The sequence below is a fragment of the Struthio camelus genome, chromosome 3 (genome assembly GCF_040807025.1).
Source record: "Struthio camelus isolate bStrCam1 chromosome 3, bStrCam1.hap1, whole genome shotgun sequence".
Taxonomy (NCBI): domain Eukaryota; kingdom Metazoa; phylum Chordata; class Aves; order Struthioniformes; family Struthionidae; genus Struthio; species Struthio camelus.
In genome coordinates, this window is record NC_090944.1 from 45795527 (window position 1) to 45821235 (window position 25709).

General features: G+C 37.7%; 1 protein-coding gene across 3 annotated transcripts in view; it reads left to right on the forward strand.

Moving 5' to 3' along the window:
- The window catches only part of BCKDHB (branched chain keto acid dehydrogenase E1 subunit beta), a 143026-nt gene that overhangs the window by 61593 nt on the left and 55724 nt on the right, over window positions 1-25709 (forward strand). For 2 of the 3 annotated variants that reach the window (XR_011140118.1, XM_068937628.1), the window contains exon 9: window positions 23593-23679. Coding sequence is in view for 1 of the 3 variants with exons in the window: in XM_068937628.1 (XP_068793729.1) it covers window positions 23593-23679 (87 nt within the window). In the remaining 2 variants the exon portion in view is untranslated. Of the gene's footprint in view, window positions 1-1307; window positions 1451-23592; window positions 23680-25709 lie in introns of all 3 variants that reach the window. The other variant, XR_011140119.1, reaches the window with a different exon arrangement.

Here is a 25709-nt window from a genome sequence, read left to right on the forward strand (position 1 = left end):
GCTCTTATATTAGTGTAACTTAATTTTCTGATTAGTTTAAGTTGGATATGCAAGACTGATGTTGATGGAATATGCATCAAAATATTATAACAGTAGTGTTTGCCAGAAGATAGAGCAATAGATAATAAGTCAAGTTTATGTATAAAGGAAGAATTGCAGAATTGCAACTGATGTTATTTACATCATGTCTCAGTCAATAGAATTTTTAAGCACAGAATGTGAGAACAGAGTTATTTACTGATTATACCTCTTTAGCGTATGGCTTCATTTCATGGCCTTTCTCAGTATTTTGTTAGGCTTTGTCATGGAATTGGCAGGCAAAAAATAGGTAACAAATAAAATATACTAAAATTCATGCATTTAACATTTCATTAACTCTATTTTTTTAATGTCAAAGCTTTAAATACATAAGATAGGAGACTTGGTGGTTATGAGGCCTCATAAAGAAGTAGTGACCCTTTCTCTTGGTCCTGTTACTACTTATGGAACTTTCAGATGTGAGGTCGGAAGAGGATATGCAGTTCATCGTAACAACTTATTTTTAAAGAGACGATAAATTATAATATGTGTGCTCACTAAAACTATTGCTACAACCTTAAGGTTGTAGTTTCATGAGACAGGCCATTCTAAGAACGTTGTTGCAGAAAGGGGAAGGTTATACTCTGCTCTGTGTGCTCAGACAACTTTATTTTGTTAGGTCTGGCACTCACTGGAGCCCTCTGTGAGCTGATTCAACTCACTAGCTTGGTTGAAAAATAAATCCAGGAAAAAATGGTGTGAGGACAAGAGATACGACTAACTCAGAGGAAAAGCTGGAGTCAGATATCTGACAATCACCCTAATGGATGGAAGGAAACAAGATTGTGCAGCTGAAGAGAGTGAGATGTCTCTTCCAGCAGGCATGAACCATTGTCAGGTTAGCCATTCATGGAGCCACAGCCTAACTTAATAATATTTAAAGAATATAAATAAACCAGTATCAAATATTGATGTATATCTGTATTTTATCTAGTCAGCACACTTCGATCCCGTTGTCTGATACGACATTAGCTTTCACCATGCTTGTAAGCTGGTTTATCTGAAACAGTGGAAATGTAACTATGTTTAATGTTTACCTTATGTAATGATGATCTAATAAACAAAAAGCCTTGGATTTTCAGAAATTTAAGAGGAAGGCACTCGATAAGTATTTATAACGTGCTTTAAAAATGAAGTTGCTTCCCCTCCCCCCCCCCCTTTTTTTTTTTTAACACTGAAGTTCTCAGAGAAGTCAAAAAGGTAATTGCTCTGCACGTCTTTATTTTCAGAAGGTGTGCCTCAGGATGTGTGGAGTTGTTAACTGGCTACATGAAGAGTGGGATTCAGTTGCTTAAACAGAAGTTGTTAATGCCTCTTTGACACCCTTGGATGTCCCTTCAGGCTTCCAGCTAATGCTTCAAGGGAGGCACAGGTATGAAAACCCTCTGTTTAGGCAGTTGAATTCCAACTGAGCTATTAGTGTAATTCAGGAGGAGAGCAAATATATTTCTGGTGCATATAAACAGGAAGTCATCAGGTACTTTGGGAGTTTGATACTGTGGTGTATAACATCACAAACATCTTGAGAAAACAATAACAGGAATGATTCAGGTCAGAAAAAACATGTTATGCTGCAGAAACTGAAGAAACACAATTTTGTAAAAAGAATAATTTAAAGGGAGGATTTGATGTTTGTAGAAATCTATAGGGAGGGAGGATTTCTGATACTAGAAGTTTCTTAAGTTAAAGTATAACAATATCTAGTATGTAGGAACTGAAAATAGACAATATCTACTTACTACTTGAAACAGGTATTTTTCTTTAAAGAAAAATCCACAAGACTGAAATATTTCCCATTTTGGGCCTTTAAAAGTAACTTGCATAATTAAACAGAAAAATATCTGTTAGATTTGGACAGCAGCCACAGACTGGCATTCATGCTCTTCAAAGACCGTTATTTCTGTCATGAAGACCAATGCTATCTTGCTGCGTAAGCCCTGTTGTTTTATGTATTCGTCTGTTCCTTGGCTTTGAAACTATAAGCAGATTGAGATAGAGAGATTGATGTGGTTATATAAGCACCTACTTGAAACGTCTGGTCAATGCCTAAGGCACCTTGATCTTGTGATATTACAATTAATAAGTATACAGAAAATGTTAGACTAGTGTGACTCAATAGTTGCATTTATATGCTAGTCAGTTGCTCAGCTACTGATAATAAGCAGCCTATGAGCGTCTTTATAAACTGACAATGTATTTCCCCACTCAAAAGGTTCTGTTGGCTCAGTTTGATACACAACATACTGAATGGGTGGGTGATAAGGAACACTTTAAATATAGTTGTCTAGAACAAATTATTGAGAGTAAAACCAGTTGTTTTTAATTCTGGTGGTGATGATTTTCCATAAGACAGTGTTTTTATGTTCAGTGAATGTGAAAGGACTTTTAGAAGCACAAACTCAGGCTGGAACGTTAATGTTTTTGCTATAAATTTACGTCATTTGTTTTGGTAGGGTTTCAGTGTTCTATATTGTACTCTTTCAAAGTACAAAACACCTGGGGTAAGTACATATATACTTATATGTTTATATGTGCCATGGATACCTTTTTTTTTTCAAATTTCCATTCCAATTGGAGAAAATTCAGTGCATCCCTTTAAAGCAGTTATCCAAACTGAAAACCTATATAAATACAGTGCTTCAGTCGTGCTTTAATACATAACAGTGGCTTATGATATGTGCTTTTCCCTCCTTTTTAGTTGTGCATCTTTTAGACTCCAGGCTATGTTAGCTAATGCCATGCTAATTTTCTCAGATAAAGAGGAACAAATTTATCATAGTATTTTTCCTCTGTTTGTAATGATATTTTTATTTGCTAATCTAATTATGATAAACATTCTTCACCAGAAGTTGACCAAATTACAGTTTTTAGTTTTTCTCATATCTGGACCCATTGTATATGACAAAAACTCTGCAGCTGTATGATGTAAGCTTAATCAGTTGGTATTGAGAGGCAATGTTTTACCTTTATGCATAATATTGCAACTGTAATCACTTTTGTAGGAAAAAGAATTTAAACCTAAATTACTAGATTAAGTGATATCAACAAAGAGATTGAAACATCACCCTCTAGAAAAAATATTTCCACCTACCACTGTCATGCAAATGGCCACAAAGGAGGCAGGGGAAAAAATCAGCAATAACGCCTCAGGGTACCGTGAAATATATTTTATAATTACAGAGGTGTGTTGGCAAAGGTGCGTTAAGGACACCATTAGAGTTTTGACGCAAAATAAGGCAACGTCAGCATTAGGTTATATGAGGAAATATAGAACACACTCTAGGGAATGGGAGAGCCTCTGAGTAGAGGGAAACGATCATCTCCCTCAGTTTGCTGGTGATGCTCTTCCTGATGCAGCCCAGGATACCACTGGCCTTCTTTGCCACGAGGGTGCATTGCTGGCTAATGTCCAGCTTGTTGTCCATCAGAACCCCCAGGGCCTTCTCTGCAAAGCTGCTCTCCAGCTGGTTGGTCCCCAGCATGTACTGATGCCTGAGGTTATTCCTCCTCAGGGACAGATCTTTGCCTTTCCCTTTGCTGAACTTCATGAGGTTCCTCTCTTCCTATCTCTCTAGCCTGTCAAAGTCCAAACAAAAAACCCGGCAACCCCTTTTGTCCAAATCTGAAACTTTACACTTGATTGGTTGTGTTATTTGTTGTTTTGATTGGCATGATTAGCTTACAGATACATGATGCTTTGTTAGGTTTGAATCTTATAAATTAGCTTTCAATCTCCTTTTTCTGTTGAAAAGTTTGAGAGGTGCTTGGTCAGATCAGTTCAGCATACTAGCAAGATGGTGCCTGGAGTTATGGAAGGAATTGTTTGAGCATTGTGGGGTTTTTTTTTTTTTTTTAAAGTAGAAAGGTATGTTCACGCAATTGTATTTGTGGTTTGGAAGACTTTACAGGCAGATTCAGCCTTAAAATAGAGTAGAAGTAGATGGAAGGGACTCTTTGAAACCACTATGTAGAGATAAAGAGCAAATTGTGTACATCACCCAAAATTCGAGATCATTTTGTGGTGAAAATGTCTCTGCAGACATAACCAGGTAGCAGTATTTGGAAACTTCTAATAATTGTTTTCCCAAAAGACCATGGATTATGTTTGCACAAGGTTTTTGTTCTTGCTGAAGACTAATCTTGGAGTTCCGTGAAACTCATTGACACAGAATTTATGGGAGGGTTTCAAAACAATTAGCATTAGGAATAGTGATGCACCCAATATGACTGTTGACTGTTCTAGAATAAGTAAATCACTATATATCTTCATCCTCATTTTCACTATTGACTTGAGCCTGTTTAAATAGCATCTGTGATTAGACCTCAGGGACAACATCAGTTTTGAAGAACGGGTCTCAGCAAGTACTGTTAATTAAAGAATTGCTAAGAAGTTTGCCAGCCAATGCACAGAACCGTTTATAGTTTTCCTGCCATATTCATAACTTTGAAAGCTATTTTAAAGGGTTGTGCTAGAAGAAGGTAACGCTAGAAGAAACAGCAGGTGGCTTTTGAAGAAGAAAAGGTGAAGTGCCTCTGGGATTCTGAGTGATGACTGCATCAGCATAAATATAAGGCTTTTGCATCCAATCTGCATCTCTGCTATTTGAGCTCTGGTCATTCCTTTTACCTTTGTTTTCATTAGTCATTTATATCCCTTCCTCCCTTTTATGACAATATGGCCAAATTCCATAAGGTGGTACTGCTGCAGTCTTTTCTCACCCTGTAGTTTCACTGCCTCCCTTTCCCTGGCACTTGTCTGATCCTGTGGTGAGTTACTTCACGAAAGCAGATCAGTGCAAAACTAATCTTACTCCTTTCACCCTTTCCCTCAAATCTCCAAGAAAAATGAATAGTTTTTGTTACTTTAGCTTCCCAAAATGGTTGACCACTGGGTCAGACAAGTACCAATGTCAGTAATAAAGGAGGGGAAAGGACTACAGAAAAACTGATTTATGGCCATTAGAGGCCTATATGCAGACATTTGCAAAACGCTATTATTATAACCAGAGAGTACCAGCAGAGCTTTAGAGCCCTCAGGACCTATAATCTTTAAACTGTTTGAATGCTTACCCTTTGCAAAACTTTCCCATTCCCTAGAGTGTTCTATATTTCCTCATATAACCTAATGCTGACGTTGCCTTATTTTGCGACAAAACTCTAATGGTGTCCTTAACACACCTTTGCCATCTTTAATTATAAAATATATTTCACAGTACCCTGAGGCGTTATTGCTGATTTTTTCCCCTGCCTCCTTTGTGGCCGTTTGCATGACAGTGGTAGGTGGAAATATTTTTTGCTAGAGGGTGATGTTTCAGTACGCTTCTTTTCCTATCCTCAGTGTATTGTGGTTTCCTGAGGGAACCTTCAGGGCTGTTTTATTACTTCTGTGTTATACAGAGTATTTTTAATCTAATTTTACTGTAATAGGTCCCTGAACTCAGAGGGGTATGGTTGTACTGGGGAAAGATATGTCCCTTAATGTTGATAGTAGGAGTTAATTACAGAAGTTTATTTTTTAAAGTTGGAAGCACTGTAGGCTTGTTTCAAACTTTTATGTATGGTTTTCAGGGGACCCTATATATCTGTTAGGTAAAGCAATGGTGTAATATTCCTTCACTTATAGATCTTTGGTTAAGAAAATAAATGCATCACTAGTGCAATGGCATTTGCTATGAAAAAAAGCTACCATCTATTACTAAAAAAGAACAATTTTTTTTTGGGCAAACGTGGAGGTGTTGCCGTAATACTTCTTGGTGCTAAGAGAAGCCTTTCATAGACCTTATGCAATCTTTAGAGCACACTGTTGGCATGTATTTCTGTGGTTAATGTACCACCAACAAAAATGCCTAAAAATTGATCATTGATTTTATTTTAAGGAACATTTTAAAAAAAATCAGTAAGCATGCTTGCTGGTACTTTCTGAAGCTAATATATATATCTAGTTTCATCTCTTAGTATAAACTATTGCATGTCAACAAGCAGCCAGTGGAAGAATGAAAATAAAATTTAGTAATCTTATTTTAAGAAAACTGTTCCAATGATCCATGACTTTCTGGATGGAAGTCCCTACCTTTCAGCATCCAGTATTTTCCCTGTGCACCTTAACACCTCTCTTGCCTTGGTATTATCCTTTTTCTTCTTGTTTGTTTATTCATCTACATTTATGCAAGTCTTATTTTCTGGATTTCATTTTTTTTATTCTGTTTATTTTGCCTTCAGGTTCTTATATTCTTTTTCTATCACTCTTGCATGAAATCACAGAAGAGCTGGGGTTGGAAGGGATTTCTGAAGATCATCTGGTTCAACTCTCATACTTAAAACAGAGTCAGCTACAGTAGGTTGCTCAGGGCTGTGTCCAATCAGGTTTTGAATACCTCCAAGGATGGAGACTCCATAACCTCTCTGGGCAACCTGTTCCAATGTGCAACCACCCTCACAGTAAAAAAGTGTTTTCTTGTGTTCAAGTAGAATTTTCTGAGTTTCAGTTTGTGTCTATTGTTTCTCCTCCTGTCACAGGGCACCACTGAGAAGAGGCTGGCCTCATCCTCTTGATACCCTCCTTGCAGATGTTTATATACATGGATGAGATCCCCCCTGAACCTTCTCTTCTCCAGGCTAAACAATCTCAGCTCTCTCAGCCTCTCCTCATATGAGAGAGATGTCACTCCCTTAACCATTTTTGTGGCCATTGCTGGACTTGCTCCAGTAAAGCCATGTATTTCTTGCCCTGGAGAGCCCACAACTGGGCATAGTACTCCAGGTGTAGCCTCACCAGTGTTGAGTAGAGGCAATGTTATTCCTCCCCAGGGGTAGGTCTTTGCCCTTCCCTTTGCCTAACTTCATGAGGTTCCTCTCTTCCCATCTCTCCAGCCTGTCCAGGTCCTTCCGAATGGCAGCGCAACCATGTGCAGTATCAGTCACTCCTCCCAGTTTTGTGTCATCTGCAACCTTACTGAGGGTGCGTTCTGCCCCGTCCTCCAGGTCATCAATGAAAACTTTAAACAGTATTGGCCGTAGTAGTAACCTCTGGGGGACACCACTAGTTACTGGTCTCCAGCCGAACATTGTGCTGATCACAACCCTCTAAGCCCAGTAGTTCAGCCAATTGTGCGTCCACCTCGCTGTCCGCTCTCTATCCCATACTTCCTCAGCTTGTCTGCGGGGATATTATGGGAGATAGCATCAAAAGCCTTACTAAAGTAAAGTTTAACAAAATGTGCTGCTCTCACCTCATGCACCGAGCCAGTCATCTCATCGTAGAAGGCTTCGGGTTGGTTAAGCATGATTTCCCCTTCATAAATTCGTGCTGACCATCTTCCATGCATCCATCTTTATCTACAGGTTTAAGAAATGTCTGTTCCATTTTAATCTTTCTAGTTCAAAAATAGAAACAGTGCCCAAGTAGTAAATAAAAATTGCAGGATGTCTTGTATCTATCTGCATTGGTCTACCTATTGGCTTTCATTTGAATGCTGTACCTTATTACTGACTGCTAGTCTTTGTATTGTAAGCTGTGTGTAATTTGCCTGTATCTTATATTGTTAGAAATTTTATTACATTTGTAATGTAAAGATGAAAAAAGATGGTGAAGAAGGCTTTATCATGAGTTTCCTGGGACACACTATCACGTATCTTATGTGGTTATTCACTGAGGTTAGAAGCTGCTGAGTAATTTTAAGGGGAAAATGAAACTATTATGGATTTAGAAACCCCTCCACCCCCAAAACAGACTCTTATACTTATTTTCTTGGTGACGAGATGCCATTTTTCTTTTAAGAATAATTGTATTTTTTTCTTTTTTTTTTCTTTTTTGATGTAAGATCTCCAAGCCTGTAGTTAGCTTCAGTAAGGTTATTCTCAGGAGGCATGTTATGTGGGTCATATCTAGCAGCACAGCATGTGAATTCAGTATGTAGTACTTCTGGATGAATACCTTCTAAGATTTATTCCAGAGCGAAAGTGAGACTATGTGTATGGTGTGTGGAGGGCAGTAAGTTAGATTGTCCATTCTTGGATCCCTGCAAAATACCTGGAGAGGTATTTTATCAGGGGTCCTGCCTAGAAACTGTAGTACAAGATTTGGACTTCATTCTTGTATGTCCTTTGGACTAACAGTAGGTTTGTGAATCCTTATAAATAACTTGAACCCCCATGGGAGCTCTTTCAGAATTGGACAAGATCCCATCTGTTTTGCAAAAGTAAAAGAATAAATTCCGTGCAGGAATCTGGCTATGTCACTGTTCAACCTCTTAAAGTTTTGCCACCTGGCAGTGGAATTAACAGCTTAGCTGGCTGAGTTTTTTTATATGATTCAGAATGAAAGTTAAAGCACCTGGAAGAGCCAGGATGCTGAAAAGGGGAAGGTGATGGTGATTGTGAGGGGGAGGACAGATGAAGCTGGCTAGATCCTCTCTGCATCTCAGGATTTTAAGTACCTCCGTAGTCCTGAGGTAAGTGCCTTTAGGAGTTTGGGACTTGCAGCCTGAAGTAAGTCCCCTGTTGTGAAGGTATTTTCTCTGTCCTTTTTGGATTCAGAAGACTGGTTTGGTCTTTCTTTAAAAATTGAGTTGGGCAGCACCTCAAAAAAAACCCCCTCAAACTGTGCATTTTTTGTTTTGTTGTTGTTGTTATTTTAAATTGTGTTATAATGAAAAGAATATATACTAGTACAACATGATTACTGCAGGAGTTTGTGGGGCAGAAGAAATTTTTGAAACCTGAGACTGCTAATAAACGAAATGCACATCATTTCTAAAAGAAAAAAAGCGAGCTAACTAATTTCAGGTTTAATTGTTAATTTATTAATATACTTATTATTTTTGAGACCTAAAGTAAATTTTAATTTTGAGCATGAGTATAAAAAAACTGAAGAAGCCAGTTAATTTATGAAGGCTTTACTTTCTATGTTCAATAGTGTCATTAAAAAGCTAACGAAAAAAGCCACAGCCAAACATTTCTCTCCCTGCAACCTCGACAGAATGTGTTGATACCACAGAAGCTTGAGGGAGTCATATAATTTGTTCATGAAGATTTATTGGATGAAAAGGGTCTAATACAATTTCTTTAGTGCATCATTCTCCATCTGCATTTGTTTCTGAGACTTTCTAAATTTTGCTTCCTCATACAGGAGTGTAAAAAGTAGGCTAATGGGGAAAGGACAAATTTGTCCACAGTGCGTTATTAACTGTTGCTCAAAGACTTGTGCAGTTTGGGGGCTACAGCAGAAGTTCTTATTTTCTGAAAACATTACCATTAAGATTATGTTTTAGGTTAAATAGTCAGAAATGTTGTTTGAATAGATGCATTTAACTGTGGTTAAGTAGACAAACACAGTTCAAAGCATAGAGGAATCGTGAATCACCAGTCTGCTGGAGTCAGGAATGTTTTCCATCAGTTCAGTAGAGTTTATATTTAAAAAAGATTATTTAACGGTTCTGGTAGTAGTTACTACTAGAAGACGATGACTGGGAGATCTAGAAACATTTTATCAAGAGAAACTTGTTTACATTCATGTGATTTTTTTTTTCATGTTCTATTATTTTAAAGTTATATCCAGGCAGCATTTGATTCCCAAAATTAAATAGGGATTCTTTATGCTAAATGTTTATAAATATGTGTAAAAGTTATTAATCATCACTGTTGTGGACAGTTTCCAGTATGGGCTGGGGGGAAGTGAAGAGTTGGAGGAAATGAATGCAGTTAAATCAAGACTGTGTTTATGAAGTGATATAGGAATGAGCCTGGAAGATATTTTGAAATTTGCTTTTGACTTCTGAATCAGCTTTTTACCCTAAATAATTAATTCTGTTGTGTTTCTAGCTTTTTACCTGAAGAATATCAAGAGATTGTACTGTGGGATTCTAAATGTAATGTTTTTCTGCCTACTGCGATTGCAGCTGATTAAAGCTTTTCAGATTGAACAGAAACATCCTTCTGCACAAAATGTATCTTTTCTCCATTGTTTGCACATCCTAAGGCCGTTAGTGGTAGTTACTATTTTCTTAGCAATTAACTACACGGCTTGAGATCTAGCGGTATGTATGTTAAATGGTGTTATAAAAGTGTTACAAGAGCATTTGTATCATGTTTTTTTTTAAAGTCTAAACTTACTAAAAGGCATTATAGAATTGGTCACTGGTTGATAGAATGTCAGTCCTTTTAATTTAGTTTAGCACTCTTCTAGTTATTTAAAAAAAAAAAGCAAAATGTTGATATGCACCCCACTGTGTCATATCTCTTTTCCCTTTCCATTGTCACTTCTGTTTAGACTAAAAGTTGTTCTGGATAGGAATCCTCTGCTACTCTGTATTTTTTGGTGCCTAACACAGTGTTACTCTGTTCTTGGTTGCTGCCTTTGAAGGGAGTTTATAAATGTCCCTGTTGAGCGTATCAACCACACTCTGACAATATTCTGTATGATGGAAAGGCTATAAACTAATCTTAGCTACTTTATTACCCATCATCTTCATTGCTTCTTAGGTTGTTCAGCCTAACGCTGTAGCCTATCCTTCTGTTTTTGTTGACTGGTGTCATTTTTTGAATTTTCCAGGCTCCACCACGTTACTCCTTTGCCTGTTTTCATTTCTCATTGTCACTGCACCACTATGTCCACACTACAGCATTCTGTTTTCAGTGCTATGCAGGAAAAAGCCACGTTAGTCTTTCAGAATTATTTTTGGCGTTTGTAGTGTAAAATGATACATATTGGAATAATAAAGTTCTGGTGTGTTGAAGCAGTAAGTTTTATGGTTGCAGTAACATTTCTCTTCAAGATGTTTCCTATATGCATCCCAACTGTGGTCACATTAATTCTTAATGAACTGTTCTACCATGCGTACATTTTGAAGTTGGGAAAAGCTCCACCCTCATGTGGATTTCAAGCTGGTGAAGCTTAACCAGTGTATTATGCAACATCAGCATAAACTATGTAACTGGCTACTGCAGAGATCTGCCTGAAAAGAAAAGCTGCAATAATATTTTCTAAATAGTGATTTAGTAAGAATCTTACATAGAGGACACTGCTGCAAGCATGTACTAAGTGTACCAGAATGCTTACTACTGTGGTTAGTCCCACTGACAGCAGTCAAACTTCTTATAAGTTTATGTCATCGGTACTAGTGAGCATTGGTTGCCTTTTTGTGATCAAATATAGTAAAATTGTTTTATCTTTCTTAAAAAAAGTATCAGTAAATGATTTGATGCTGTTTTAATCATTAAAGCTAGAATGATCTTAACCAAAACTGAAAGTCTGCCATAATTTCTTGCCACGTGAAGGGGAACATGATTAGGAACAGTAAGCATGATCTTATTAATGTTCATGTAATGGCCAACCTGATTGCCTTCTTTGATAAAACAACTAGATTTTTGGATGAAGGGAGAGCAATGAATGACATTTACCTTGACTTTAGCAAGGCTTTCAATACTATCTTCCAGAATACTGTTTTATCCAAGTTAGGATATTGTGGTCTGGATGAGTGGACAGCTAGATAAGTAAAGCACTGATTGGATGATTAGGCTCAAAGGGTAGCGGAGCAGATTACCCAGGAAGGGTGTGAAGGCTCTATCTTTTGGTCTGTTCAAGACCTGACTGGGTAAAGCCCTGAGTATGCTGGTCTGATCTCATACGTGGCCCTGCTTTGAGCTAGAGGTTGGACTAGAGACCTCCCAAGGTCAAATCAGCAGAAATCAGAGCAGGCCTAACCAAGGTATCAGAAAGCTGTTCATAACTCATGCAAATATGTAAGGGACAAAAGTGGTGATATCTATGATTATATAGGTAAAAACAAAAATGAGAAAGGACAGGAGTAAGATAAGTCATACTAGTTTTATTTTTCTTTCCTTTATTTCCCATTCTTTAGCCTATGCAAAATATTGGTCAGATTATTGAATTAGGCGAAATGAGTTTCTATACACATTTGACTCACTAAAAATGTTCCACATAGCACAGCTTATCTGTAACATCTGTATTAGCTATGAACTTAGGACAAATTCGAATAAATGTAGTGTTAGTATCAACTTTGGCTTTCATATTTATTGCTCACTTGTAGGGTTTGCCAGAAGAAACAAGATCATTTCATTTTCTATGTGGGTGGTTGGGCTTATTATAAAGGATATAAATTGTTATGTAAATAAATGGGCAGGCAAACTGTTATACCAATACTGATGATTTTATTTGCAATCCTTATTAATATGAGATGCTTACTCAGATCCACTGCTTAGAAAATGTACTTCCCTACAGGAGGAATGGCATGAAAACCAAACTCATTGCAGGCCCCCGACAATATTCGCTTGAGTTTAATGACGGTAGAGCTACAACCATTTAGTACTGTGCTGTTTGAGATATAAGGTTATTTTAGGGGTCTCGGTGTCATACTTTTTTCTGGAAACTGTTTTCATCCTACCATGAGAGGCTGCGAAGTTTTAAACAGGAGCACAACAGCAAATTGTTTAAGTAAAGCTCATAAGAGAGTTGGGAATTAGTTGCTGGATAGCTTTTATTTTTATAAAAAAAAATATATATATATATGTATATAAATAAATTATAAATATATTTAATATATAAATATATTTAATATATAAATATATATAAAATATATATATAAATAACTCAGAAGTTATTTATACTGAATGTCAGAACAGCTTAAGAGTGATGATTCCTGAGCAAAACATTTTTGTTACTTTGACACACTGAGTTTGAGCTGTTCATATCAGTCTTCAGAAAGGTTTTTGATTTGTTTTGGTCTTGATCTTTTGAAAGATTAATGTAATATTTGCATTTCACTTGGGAACAAAGAAAGTAAGACTTATGTATCTGCATGCAGATAGCTAGGTATACATATAGAAACTGACAATTACGGAGAAGTCTATAAGAAACATTTTCTGGAAAACTTGATTGACTCAGTAGCAATATTCTTAACAGGAAAAATTTTAATTCACTTGCCATTCATTTTTCACTGTAAGAACTGTATTAAAAGATAACATCAGAATTCTGCATATTATCGCAGAATCACAGAATCGTTTAGGTTTAGGATGACCTCTGCAGATCATCTAGTCCAACCTCCCTGCTCAAGCAGGGTCACCTAGAGCATATTGCCCAGGATCACATCCAGACGGCTTTTGAATATCTCCAGGGAAGGAGACTCCACTACCTTGCTGGGCAACCTGGTCCAATGCTCAGTCACCCTCACAGTGAAGAAGTTTTTTCTCAGGTTCAGATGGAACTGCCTGTGGTTCAGTTTGTGCCCATTGCCTCTTGTCCTGTTGCTGGGCACCACGGAGAAGAGGCTGGCCTCATCCTCTTGACACTCCCCCTTCAGATACTTGTACACGTTGATGAGATCCTCTCTCAGTCTTCTCTTCTCCAGGCTGAACAGGCCCAGCTCTTGCAGCCTTTCTTCAGAGGAGAGGTGCTCCAGCCCTCTAATCATCTTGGTAGCCCTTCGCTGGACTCTCTCCAGGAGTGCCATGTCTCTCTTGTGCTGGGGAGCCCAGAACTGGACCCAGTACTCCAGGTGAGGCCTCCCCAGGGCTGAGGAAAGGGGCGGGATCACCTCCCTCCACCTGCTGGCAACACTCTGCCTAATGCAGCCCAGGATCCCATTGGCCTTCTTGGCCACAAGGGCACACTGCTGGCTCATGCTTAACTTGTTGTCCACCAGCACTCCCAGGTCCTTCTCGGCAGAGCTGCTTTCCAGCAGGTCAACCCCCAGCCTGTACTGGTGCAGGGGATTGTTCCTGCCTAGGTGCAGGACCCTGAATGTGTCTTTGTTGAACTTCATGAGGTTCCTCTCCGCCCAGCTCTCCAGCCTGTCCAGGTCCCTCTGAAGGGCAGCACAGTCTTCTGGTGTGTCAGCCTCTCCCCCCAGTTTAGTATCATCAGCAACCTTGCTGAGGGTGCACTCTGTCCCTTCCTCCAGGTCATGGATGAATACATTGAACAAGACTGGACCCAGGACTGACCCCTGGGGGACACCACTAGCCACAGGCCTCCAACTTGACTCTGTGCCATTCACCACAACCCTCTGAGCTCTGCCATCCAGCCAGTTCTCAATCCACCTCACCGTCCACTCATCTAGCCCACACTTCCTGAGCTTACCTAGGAGGATGTGATGGGAGACAGTGTCAGAAGCCTTGCTGAAGTCCAGGTGGACAACCTCCACTGCTCTGCCCTCATCTACCCAGCCAGTCATTCCGTCATAGAAGGCTATCAGATTGGTCAAGCATGATTGCCCTTTGGTGAATCCATGCTGACTACTCCTGATCACCTTCTTGTCCTCCACATGCTTAGTGAGGGCCTCCAGGATGAGCTGTTCCATCACCTTTCCCGGGATGGAGGTGAGGCTGACAGGCCTGGAGTTCCCTGGCTCCTCCTTCTTGCCCTTTTGGAAGACTCGGATGACATTGGCTTTCTTCCAGTCCTCGGGCACCTCTCCTGATCTCCAGGACCTTTCCAAGATGATGGAGAGTGGCCTTGTGATAACATCCGCCAGCTCCCTCAGCCCTCTTGGGGTGCATCCCATCGGGGCCCATGGATTTATGGATGTCAGGTTTGGACAAATGATCTCTAACCTGATCCTCTTCCACCAAGGGAGAGTCTTCCTTTCTCCAGCCTTCCTCTCTTGTCTCCAAGGTCTGGAATTCCTGAGGACTGGCCTTAGCAGTGAAGACTGAAGCAAAGAAGGCGTTCAGCAACTCTGCCTTCTCTGTATCCTTTGTCCCCAGGGCATCCGCCCCATTCAGCAGTGGGCCCACATTTTCCCTAGTCTTCCTTTTGCTATTGATGTATTTGAAGAAGCCCTTCTTGTTGTCCTTGACATCCCTTGCCAGATTTAATTCCAGCTGGGCCTTAGCCTTCCTTGTCGGTATGGTAATTATTATGGTAATTTCATCCATTTACCGTAGGGCCAAAGTCCTCAGAACTGTCTGGAAATAGGTTTTAAGGATTGTTGCAAGCCTCTTAACTCATCTTTGCATCCTAACTCATTCTAGTAGAAATACAAAATTCTTCTACAGAGAGTACAGCTAGGCTTCTTGACCCCCAGCTCAGATGTAGCAGGAAGTCCTGGAAGTGATGGAGCTAGAACATATGGAGCTAGGATAACTTTTCTTACAGTATGGTGTGGTGGGTAGTAGGGTTCAACAGCTCAAGGAATAGATAACACAACTGTATGGTCTCCAGAATGTTTAAAGGGAGAAAACAGTTTATGTGGGCCAGTGGAGTTATGGATAGGGGAGTGTAAATATATATATATATATGTATATGTGGTGTGAGTATGTGTATAAGCATATATGCACGCGCCTATATATAAGCACTGTGTATATCTATCTATCTGTATAGTTATATCAAAAGATAAGCCTTACAGATTTGTAAGATTAGACTAACAACTTTTATGTTTTTTTGTTGTTTTGTTTGTTTTTTCTTTCATTCCACAGAAGGCAGGTTGGGATATAGTCATGATGTTAAAGGATAGTTGTGCAGCAGTACAGCCTCTTTGCTCCAATGTGACAAGGTTGCATGCTGGACTGGACAGTAATAACGGGCTGTTCTCCGTTCATTCCCTTTTCCCTGTTTCCTGTTAGTATTTTCTGTTTTTAAGGACGCTGTTTTGGTTTTCTCTGTTATAAATCAGAACTAATGTATGCTCATCTTTATGCTCTTTGCAGTCTGGGAGCCCTAATGGATCTGCTTGTCCTCGCCATATAAATTAAGTACTTAATGCAGTTCCCTTTATTTTGAGGAAACGTGCTCTGAGCTTCAGAAGTTGACAGCAGCTTTGAGCTCAGTCTAGGCCACAGCGTGTAGTGACAGTCTGTGCTGTGCCATCTGCAGGGAATTAATTCCAGACTTTTACGTCAGAAAGCACAAACCCGTACTACCTGGGCTGAAAAAGCAGGCACAATGGATTAAAAGCCTGTTTTGTTTAACCATTAGCAGGGAGACAAAAGTTATGCTCTGCTAATGTGGATCACTTAAAATAATTGGCAACATTTTAGCTATTTATGTGAAATTAAAAAGGAATTGAGCTTTATTTTTGTATTCCCTGATGTTAATCAGCATATTTGCCTATTACAGAACTTCATATGTTTTTTTGTTCTATCGTGTGGAAAATTTTTGTTAAGGATTTCTCTCAAATGGCCTTCTTAAGTGATGGAATTAGAAAGACTGTTTTCCTTTCCAAGTGGTTTTATTTGCTCTACCTACCCTGTTGTCAGTGTTCCAGCTAGGATTCTCTGCAATTTTGTTGCAATACATGTATTGTATTGTATGTGTGTGACATGTATGTTTATTATATTTACAGTATCCTTATGAATCTTAACAAAATGAGTGTAAGCCTGATTGTCTCATTACCAGGAGCTGAGAAATCTTTTTCATGCTTTGGGCCTGTTGAACTGTATGTGATGAAATAATGTTTTTTCTTCTCACTTGTTTGTCTTTGCATCTTGATCTTAACAGATTAATGGATTTTAGTTAACTTGGGAATGTAATGTACATGCAATAATGTTCAGTCCTCTTAGGACACAGCTTGTCCCTCTTCCCTTCTATTCCTTCTCTTTGCAGCCTGGAAAAGAATTGGTGTTTGATGACCTATTTATCTGATTTTCCAGAGATCCCACAGCTCCAACAAGGCTGTGAGGTATCTGGAAACTGGAGACTAATTTACTGCACATGTGACGGTCATCAGTATATCACATGCACAGAGCGCCCAATGTATCTGGGATGCATTGGACGTAATGTGTCATGATATTTATTGATCTGCACATGCTCGGTAAATGTAATCTTCAGTGATTCATCTGACATATTGTTATACATTTCTTTCCAGGAAATGCTGACTAAAAATATGGGATCTTATTTCTACCCCTATGTTTATAATATTGAGCAGCAAAATTATTTCATTTGTTATCGAAACATTGAAAGAAAACAGTACCTAATGGGATTTGGGAAATTTGCCTCCCCTAGGTTTTATATCTCCCAAGCACATATTCATTAGACCTGATTTAAAAATGAAAAAATTTGAGGGGGGAGGTGAGGAATTTCATGTTTTTCAAGACATTCTTTTTATTATTTTTGTTTAGCTATGATATTCTGATTGGTTTTCAGTAAGTGTACATTTCTATTAATGTTTATTTTTATATAATTTTGTAATTGTTTGCATACATGTTCAGTGAAAATCAGATGTAATACAAATACAGTTTCAATACTTTTGCCAGCTTCTTTAAAATTATTTTTGAGAGCTAGTTTTTAAATGGGGCCGAAAATTTTTGCAGTCTCTAAAGACCAAGATCAAAACTATGCAAAACTTGACATTTGAAAGTGAGCACCTAAATAATTTCTTTTCTGTAACAGATGGAAAATCTTTTTATTCCAAGAACAAGGTTTTCTTTTTAAGAAAATAGGCAGCTTGCCTCCGTGACACGGTAACAGACGTACTTATAACCTAATCTTGGCTTTGATCGTTTCTTTAAAGGCAATTACTGTGTTAGTGAAGCATCTGGTTACAGTGGAAATAGTGCTGTTGCTATATGTGTAGAGTAATAGTGTAAAATACAGCTGACCATCAAGCTCATTTTGATTTTAAGTCTGGGCGTAGTATGCCATCGCTGATGTCAGCGCGTAGATTTCAAAGCATTTGGAACTGCCAGACTTGTATTGTTTTCTTCTGTCATCAGTGCTTGTAGGAGGACAAAAAGCTGCCAAAATGATGCATTGAGAATTGAACAGGCAAATGATTATAGAAGTCTTGGATGAGAGTTTGGTAAGGGAGGTTGAAACTAATTTGCTAAGCTGCTCCGTTGCAAAAACATTGGGCTGCAGTTCAGAAAGCCTTCTGAGTGCAGTTTGAAAATACTAGTTTGCAAAGACATTAGAGTGTTTTTGCAGAATTTCATTATCAGGGTGATCATGGTGCTAGCATGCTGCTCTGACAAAACATAAATTGTAGCTGTATGTTACACCAATGTAAACCAGCTGTGATGAGGAAACTGAGGAGAAAAAATATATTTAAAATTTGCTTTTGGTTTTGCTGTAGGGTTATTTTAGTAGTTGAAAGCCCTACAATCTGTGCTCTAATGACTGGATACAGCAGAGGTGGTAGTGATGCAGCAGCTTGTACGTTGTGCCTCATTACTTGGGCTTGTTCGTCCTCTGCAAGGGCACTTCTCAAGCTTTCGCTGTCGCTTCAGAGACACATGTGATCCACATCTGCCCCATCTCCGTGGTGATGCTTGCTGCTTTATGTTAACTGTACACAGCTGCTGCATAAATCAGATCATCTCCTTGGACTGGCTTACCCTATGGCCCCTGAAAGGGTTGAAGAGATCCCAGGGACAGATGGGAACAGGAGGTAGGATAGGACTGCTGCCTTTCAGGAGCAGCCAAAGTTGTGTTTGTTGGACCCGACCGCGAGCCGCGGAACGATGGCGACGTAAGGCGAACCACATGCTCCAAAGAGCCTGGTGCTGCTAATGCCTTTCCACTGCGGACTATTCCTAATGATGGGAAAGACTTTCCATTTTCATTTAATCTGAGAGAGGAGAGATCTCCAGATACTGGATTAGCACCCTCAGAAGTCTCTCTGGGTTTTGATTAACTATTAGCAAGCAACAACTAATGGTTATAGTTTTAAAGGAGGAACGTGTATATCATGTGCAAATCTCCTGAACTGCACTGTAATCTTTTCAGAAGCATTTTTTAAAGTACGGCAGTGTCTGCATGTTTCTAAGCATTTGGATCTGAGTAGGACAAAGTGTGAAAACTGAGGCTGTGAAAAATAGAGTCAGGGAATGCTTTGAAGGCAGAGGAGACTCAAACCCTTATACAAAGGCAGCAAGTGTTTGGTTCTGAGGGGACAAAATATTTCATTCCTCGAAAGATCATCCATTTCTCTAGACAAATCAAATGAAAAAACAAGCAAAAAACCACTCCAACTTATCCACCTTTTCAAAATACAATAAAACAGTAGTGTTCCATACTGGGTAATTTGTTACACTGTGCTGATTTAACCACTATATATTCTCCAGTTTTATGGCAGTGGTATTTCCCATTAACTTTGTCAGGTAACAGGGACCTGACCTTATGTCTACCATGCTGTAGACAAAGCTGCTAGCAGCAGTTTGATAAGATATTTGGACTGCAATGATCTTCTGAATGTTGGGTTTTGGTTATCCTGGAAACTGAATGCTTGATACATTTGATTTGACAGGGAGTAATGCTTTATAGTTCATTTTAAACATGAAATTAATGTTTTATAGAAGAGCACTGATATCTGCAAGTAATCATTAAGAATGTTTGTTTTTCCCTGTAGACTGTAAAATAGTTACTTTTGAAACTTTCCCTTTCTTTTAACCTATCAATTACTTTATTTCCAAGAAATAAGAGTAAGTTTCCATATATAAATACAGAAATTAAATGTTTTAGCCATTCTAGGACACTACCTCTGATAAATTAGACTTTTTTCATTATGGACTACAGCTTTCTTATAAGGTATATAGCCTGAAATATTTTTACATGGTAATATATATTTAAAATCTTTGTGTTTAAAAAGGAAAAAAAAATCATTACTACTGGCTGCTATCGTATTGCTATGTAGTACCATCATCGGTAAGATAGAGAAAACAATGTAAAACAAATTGAATAATTAAAATGAGGGCACAGAGAGACCCAATGTGTTTGCTGAACTAAATGAAGGTTCAACCAGTAATTTATTAATATCTGATGCTTTATGGAGCTGGTTTTCCACAGCAAAAAAGCTGTATACCAAATTGACTAGGAAGAGGAATCTACAAAACTGTGAACAAATTAGCTAGAAGAAACAAGCAGGGAGAAGTAAAGTAGAAATACATGATCAACAGTTGAAAGCTGTTTGAGAACGTTTTACTAGGTGCTCACAGAACAAATTAGCCTAGTTGAGAAGTAAGGCATTACGGCTGCTATCACTTAGACTGTAGGGCTTATGAGGGTGGTGGGAAGAATCCACAAAATAAAAATCCTGTCTATCTAGTTGGCAAAAAAGGCAAGTTGATGGCAGTTAGTATGAATTCAAATTTAGGGAGAATTAACAGAGGAAGCAAAAGAGGGAAGCAAAGTCTGTTGCCATGTAAAGCTTACAAGAACAAAAATAAAGGTAATAATACTGTTACTGAATGGAAATAGTAACATCATCGAGTTCCTGCAGCATCTAATTTTTAACCTGTTCTTGTTTAATATTTTTGTCAAAGATATGTAAAACCATTTAAAAACATCACTGTTAAAAATTTGGAGATAACAGTTGGAGACAGCAGTTGGAGAAATAAATAAAATAGATGCTTGATCACTGATAAAGAGAAGATAGGTTCATTTGCTGAGCTAGGTTCAGACAAGCAATATATTTTTTCAGCATGCCGAAATGTAATTTTATGCATTGAAATAACGAATGCAGGCTATATTTCCATCGTTATTCGAGGAAGAAATTATTCGTTAAAAACAGAAAACCCTCCCACTATCCCAAAAACTGGGAATCATAATCATCGGTTGAAACTGAACTCATATTGTTATGCTTTGGCCAAATGGCCTGATATATCCAAGAGCTGCATCAACACAGAAATACTGAATAGAATAGCAGGGGTCGTGTTATCTCTGTGTTTGGCATTGCTCTGAAAGTGACTGCAATGCTATTTTTTAGATGGATATACTTCAGAAAGGACATTGAAAATTGGAGATGAGTCAGCAAAGAGTTGTAAGAATGATTAAGGGTTTGGAAGTGTGCTATGTGATGAAAGATTTAAAGAGTTCAGTCTGCTTAGTTTAGCAAAAGCGTGGTTAAGGGATCATTTGATTGCAGTCTTAACTTATTCTTGTGAGTAGCAGAAATGTGATAATAGATAGCTTCTCCACCTAGCAAATAAGTAAAATAAGAACCAACAGCTTGAAGCTGAAGTTGGACGAATTCAGGTTAGAAATAAGGTGCAAAATTTTAACAGGGAAGGTAATTAAACACTGGAACAACTTACCCGTAACTGTGGTGCCTTCACAAACACTGCAAATGCAGTGTTAATCAAGATTGCATGTCTTACTGAAAAATGTAGTGTAGTTCAAGAACAAGTGTTGAATAGAAAAGAGCAGATATTAGGCAGAAATTAATGCAGGGGAGCCTGTAATATGCAGGAATTGCAATACTCACTTCTGTCCTTAAAATCCAGGAGTCATTTGTGATGCAGTATGGTGGCTAACACATGCTCGTTTTGATTCTGGCTTAACAGTTAGAAGAAAATTTAAGGTATGTCTCTATGACACAATGTGATGCCACGCAATGGTATCCAAGCTGGCTCTGAACAAGCTAGGTTGGGTATCGAAAGCGTCCCAGCTGTGCTAGCATGGTTGCCCACCAGGGGTAATATACAGTGCTTTTTAGCAGGACTGAATGGCTTGTATGCAATGCTGTGTGATCGGTTTCTTGCTCTGAAGAACCATACAGGCAAGGAATCTTTGAAGTAAAAATAAGGACTGCTCATAGGAGTAGGGAGGAGTGTCTAAAATGAGATTTGTCTTTGCTGTTTCCATGAGCTGAATTGGATGAACAGAGAATTTTATGAAAGAAAAGTTATTAATTACTGAGAGAGCAAGAAACCATATTGGGCTCAGAAAGTCTGTGATGTGAAAACAGTTGGAGGCTGCGAAGTAGTCTAGGAACATACCAAAAGCCCTACTGCTCTTTCCAGAACTTCCATTTATCTCCCTTTTGGAGACAGGATGCTGGACTGTTGGATTTTTGGTCTGACCCTATGTGGCTTTTCTTATATATGTTCCAACAATGTCTATATTTTGTACTATTACACTCTCAAAAATCAAACTTGTAATGATAGCTTGTAATGTTCAAAATGAGACATATAGATATTTCAGAACAAATATATATGTGAAAGAAGAAATATTTTTGTGTAAAATAGAATACAAGGATTAAAAAAAATATTTTTAATTGACTAATCATATCAGTTTTATCCTATCCATTTAAAATTGGAATGTGCTTGTTCTTCAGTGAACTGTCTTTTGGTGTATTTGACAGATTTATAATGCAGTTAATGTCTCTGCTCTTTTTTTGAGTTTCAAGTGCAGGCCAGAGAAATTCAGGAAATGAGTCTATATTACTACATATTACTTTCCAGCTGTTGAAATGACTTTTTCTGTCTTGTTTCTCTGAATATTGTGAAGCTGCTCCATGGTACAGTGTATGGTTCATACTGTTTATAGGTTTGTTAGTTGACAGTAGCACATCTGCGGCCCAGCTATTTAGAGCCATTAAGGCATTGCTAGAGAAGCAAAAGAATTTGAAAAGTATTTGAATCAGAATGAAAACTGTATAATTAAAAGGTAACTTTAATGTATTCCATTATGTGGATAACGTGGAGCTGCCTTGCTGGAGAATGGGTTGGTATAGACAAATAGAAAGCAGAGCATTAGGAAGTTGACCTGATAGCTAGTGCTGTCTTGGGCTTTTCCACTTGATGAGTAATGGTACACTAGCAGTACGCTATATACTTACTTTAAAAATCTAACTATAGCAGGCCTGGAAAGATTAATGTACAAGTTCTTTTGATGGCTTTTTTTCTGTTATGCATCTCTAGAAGTTCATGGAACTTTTATATAAACTTTCTGAAATGACAGAATGTGTATTAAGAAAAGTGAGACTTGGCTGTCATATTTCTGACCAAGGGTATCTGATATAGCTCAGGTCTATGCCATCTAGCAAATAGTTGTACTAAACTTCAAGACATTCAGATGTATTGAAGCTTTACACTCAGGTTAAACATATTTTGCTTTCATTGTTATGTTTCACAATAAACCCACTTTGCTTTTTTAAAAAAATACCTTATAGCTCTTATTCTGTAAATATTGTGTTATGTAATTATTTATAAAATGGGTCACATTAAATCTCCTGGTTTTTGTGCAATTTTTAAAATTTAAAATTTAAAAACATTTAAAGCAAGCAACATTTTTAAATGTTGCTTGTAATAGCCACAAGAAAACTTAAATGATAAGCATTAATCCACATGATTTGTTTTCTTGCTAAAATTTTATTTAATATTCATACTTTTAAACAGCTATGGGTTAAGGGCTTTATCTAGGATCTGGTCATGCAAACATGTATTTCAGTGAAGGATTTCTTTACGTGAGTGCTATTACTGTCTGCAGGATCAAATTCTTACTGGCTTATTGTTAAAATCCTTTTTTTTCTTCAGAAATGTTGGTAGGGTAAATTGAAATGTAATGAAATGTGATATTTTATTCCTGAAGATTGCTTAAAACTGAAAGGTAGATGTGAATTTTTTTAATAAATACAGAACAGATTCTAATTAATTTATCAGTTTACATTTTTGGGTCCATTTATAGTTGCAATGAAAAGGGGAAACATAAAAGGGGAAAAGTAGCTACATTTTAATACTGCTAAAAATATTATGTCATTCATATATTCTATTAGTAATGCAGGTAAGAAGTCACAAGAGCTGTAATTTGATTACATTTTTGGGGTTTGTTTTCCTTTTCAGTCAGTGGTGAAGACTGGGCGATTGCTGATTAGTCATGAGGCTCCTTTGACAGGAGGATTTGCATCTGAAATCAGTTCTACAGTTCAGGTAACAGATTGTTTGTATTAAAATGTTCTGCATACTTGAATATGTTTATCTGTAGAAAAAATATATATCAGTATGTTCAAAGCTGACATTTTCATATTTTTTAAAGTTAATTTATTTTAAATTGTATTTAAATTACAGTTTTGTCTATGTTTGCATTACTTTATCTGAACAGCTGAGAAACCACATACCTGCCATGCACTATGTTAAGCATCTACTAAGATAGAAAATTTAATTTTAGCTGAAAAACAGGTAGGATATGCTGTCAGGTGCAGTAGAAATATCTTTTTGTATAGGCTATTTTTAATATCCTTTTTTTTTTAAACCTTTGTCATATTTTATTTAAAACTTGTTCAAAAAATACGTTGTGGGAATGGTGAAGTTAGAAACAGGAGAAAAAAACAGTTCCCCCAAGTATTATATTTAATGTGCAGAGATCTTAGGAAAGTAAGCTGGGAAGGTTGCTCATGTGGGCTTTTGGTGATATTCACAGATGCGCAAAGCTTGTGTGCACAGAAGAGCTTTGAAGGGTTGTGATATACATCGGTATCAATTGTCCGTAGAACGAGGCTTCGACAGAAGCCCTTTTGAGCTTTCTCCTATGTTTTGTATCTGTACTTGCATAGATTCTTCCTATTAACTTGATTTCTTTTCTGTGCACATGAACAATGCTGGTTTATAGAAGATTTCAAAGTTAATTTTATTCATCACCATCTGATTACTATTTTCTGATGATTCTTAGAGTAGTCCAATTTAAAATTATAGGGCTAAACAGAAAAGCATTTCTAAAATTCACTTTATCATCCTTAATTTTATTCAGCTTTTAATATCAGTTATTTTTAAGAATATCTGTACTGTAAAAGAGATTGGAATATAATGTATAAGGCATAAAAATTTATTAAAGATTATTGCTTTAGGCATAATAAAGACTTCGCTTTTTTTAGTCAGTTAAGATATGTATTCCCTTAACGATCAAGTCTATATGTCTGATATCACAGTGTAGTAAAAGTAAAAAGGAAAAGTGAAATTCATTTTTGCTGAATGCAATATATACTAAGAATGCCAAAAACTTGGGGATTGCAGTTGACTTTAATTTCTTCTTACATATGGAAGTAATAAGACTTCAGTAAGGACTATCCAGGTGGTTACTTTCCATATTGTTGTTCTGTCCTTGTTACGAGGGGTCTTATCACAAAAAATAAGGTGAATAAAAATACACAAGTTAAAAGTGTAAGAAACATTTTATGGTGATGTACACTTTAATGAAATAAGTATAAATAGAAACAGTGGCTTCTAGTCATGAACTATATAGGGGAAAACTTCATTGAGAAGGGTTTTTTTTGCTGCATAAGAGATTAAAAGTAGCAGTTGGAGACCATATTAAATAAGAATTCCTCTCCGTCCAATATACAGTATTTAGAAGGGACACATTATTCCATTAAGCAATATTTCACTGATTTCTTAAAACACTTACAGCTAAGAAAGGAGGATAGAGTGGTGTAGTGAGATAACTTTGTCCTCCTTATTACTAAGGTTTTGTATGTATTTATGGGTATTTTGATGTGAACAACAGATTACAAGATAAATATAGGTACAGTAAATCCTTCTTATTGATTATATAATCTATATAAAAGCTTGCAAAAGTGTTACTTTCAGCAGAGGGAGCACTAAACCTGTTTTAATTAGGAATACCATAGGAGCATAGTTGGCGAACCCTTGGAAAAGGGCCTACTGAGATGTCAATTCCACAATAAGGAAGCATTGCGATAAGGAAGTCATCAGTATATTACTTACCTGTAGCACAAAAGAATGTAAATCTGGCATTTGCATCCCTGTTAAAGAGAAACAGGAAGGATGTTTTCAAAGAGAGATGACAGAAAAGTTCCCAATGGAGACAGAAGTAATTATGTTAAGGTATGCGATAAAAGGCTCGTCTCCACACAGAGGAGCACAGGCGCATTGTGAGGGGAAGTCCAATAACCAGGTCAGGGATGCCCCAACCCAGCTCCCACAAGGCTGTCCCAGGGGAGCTG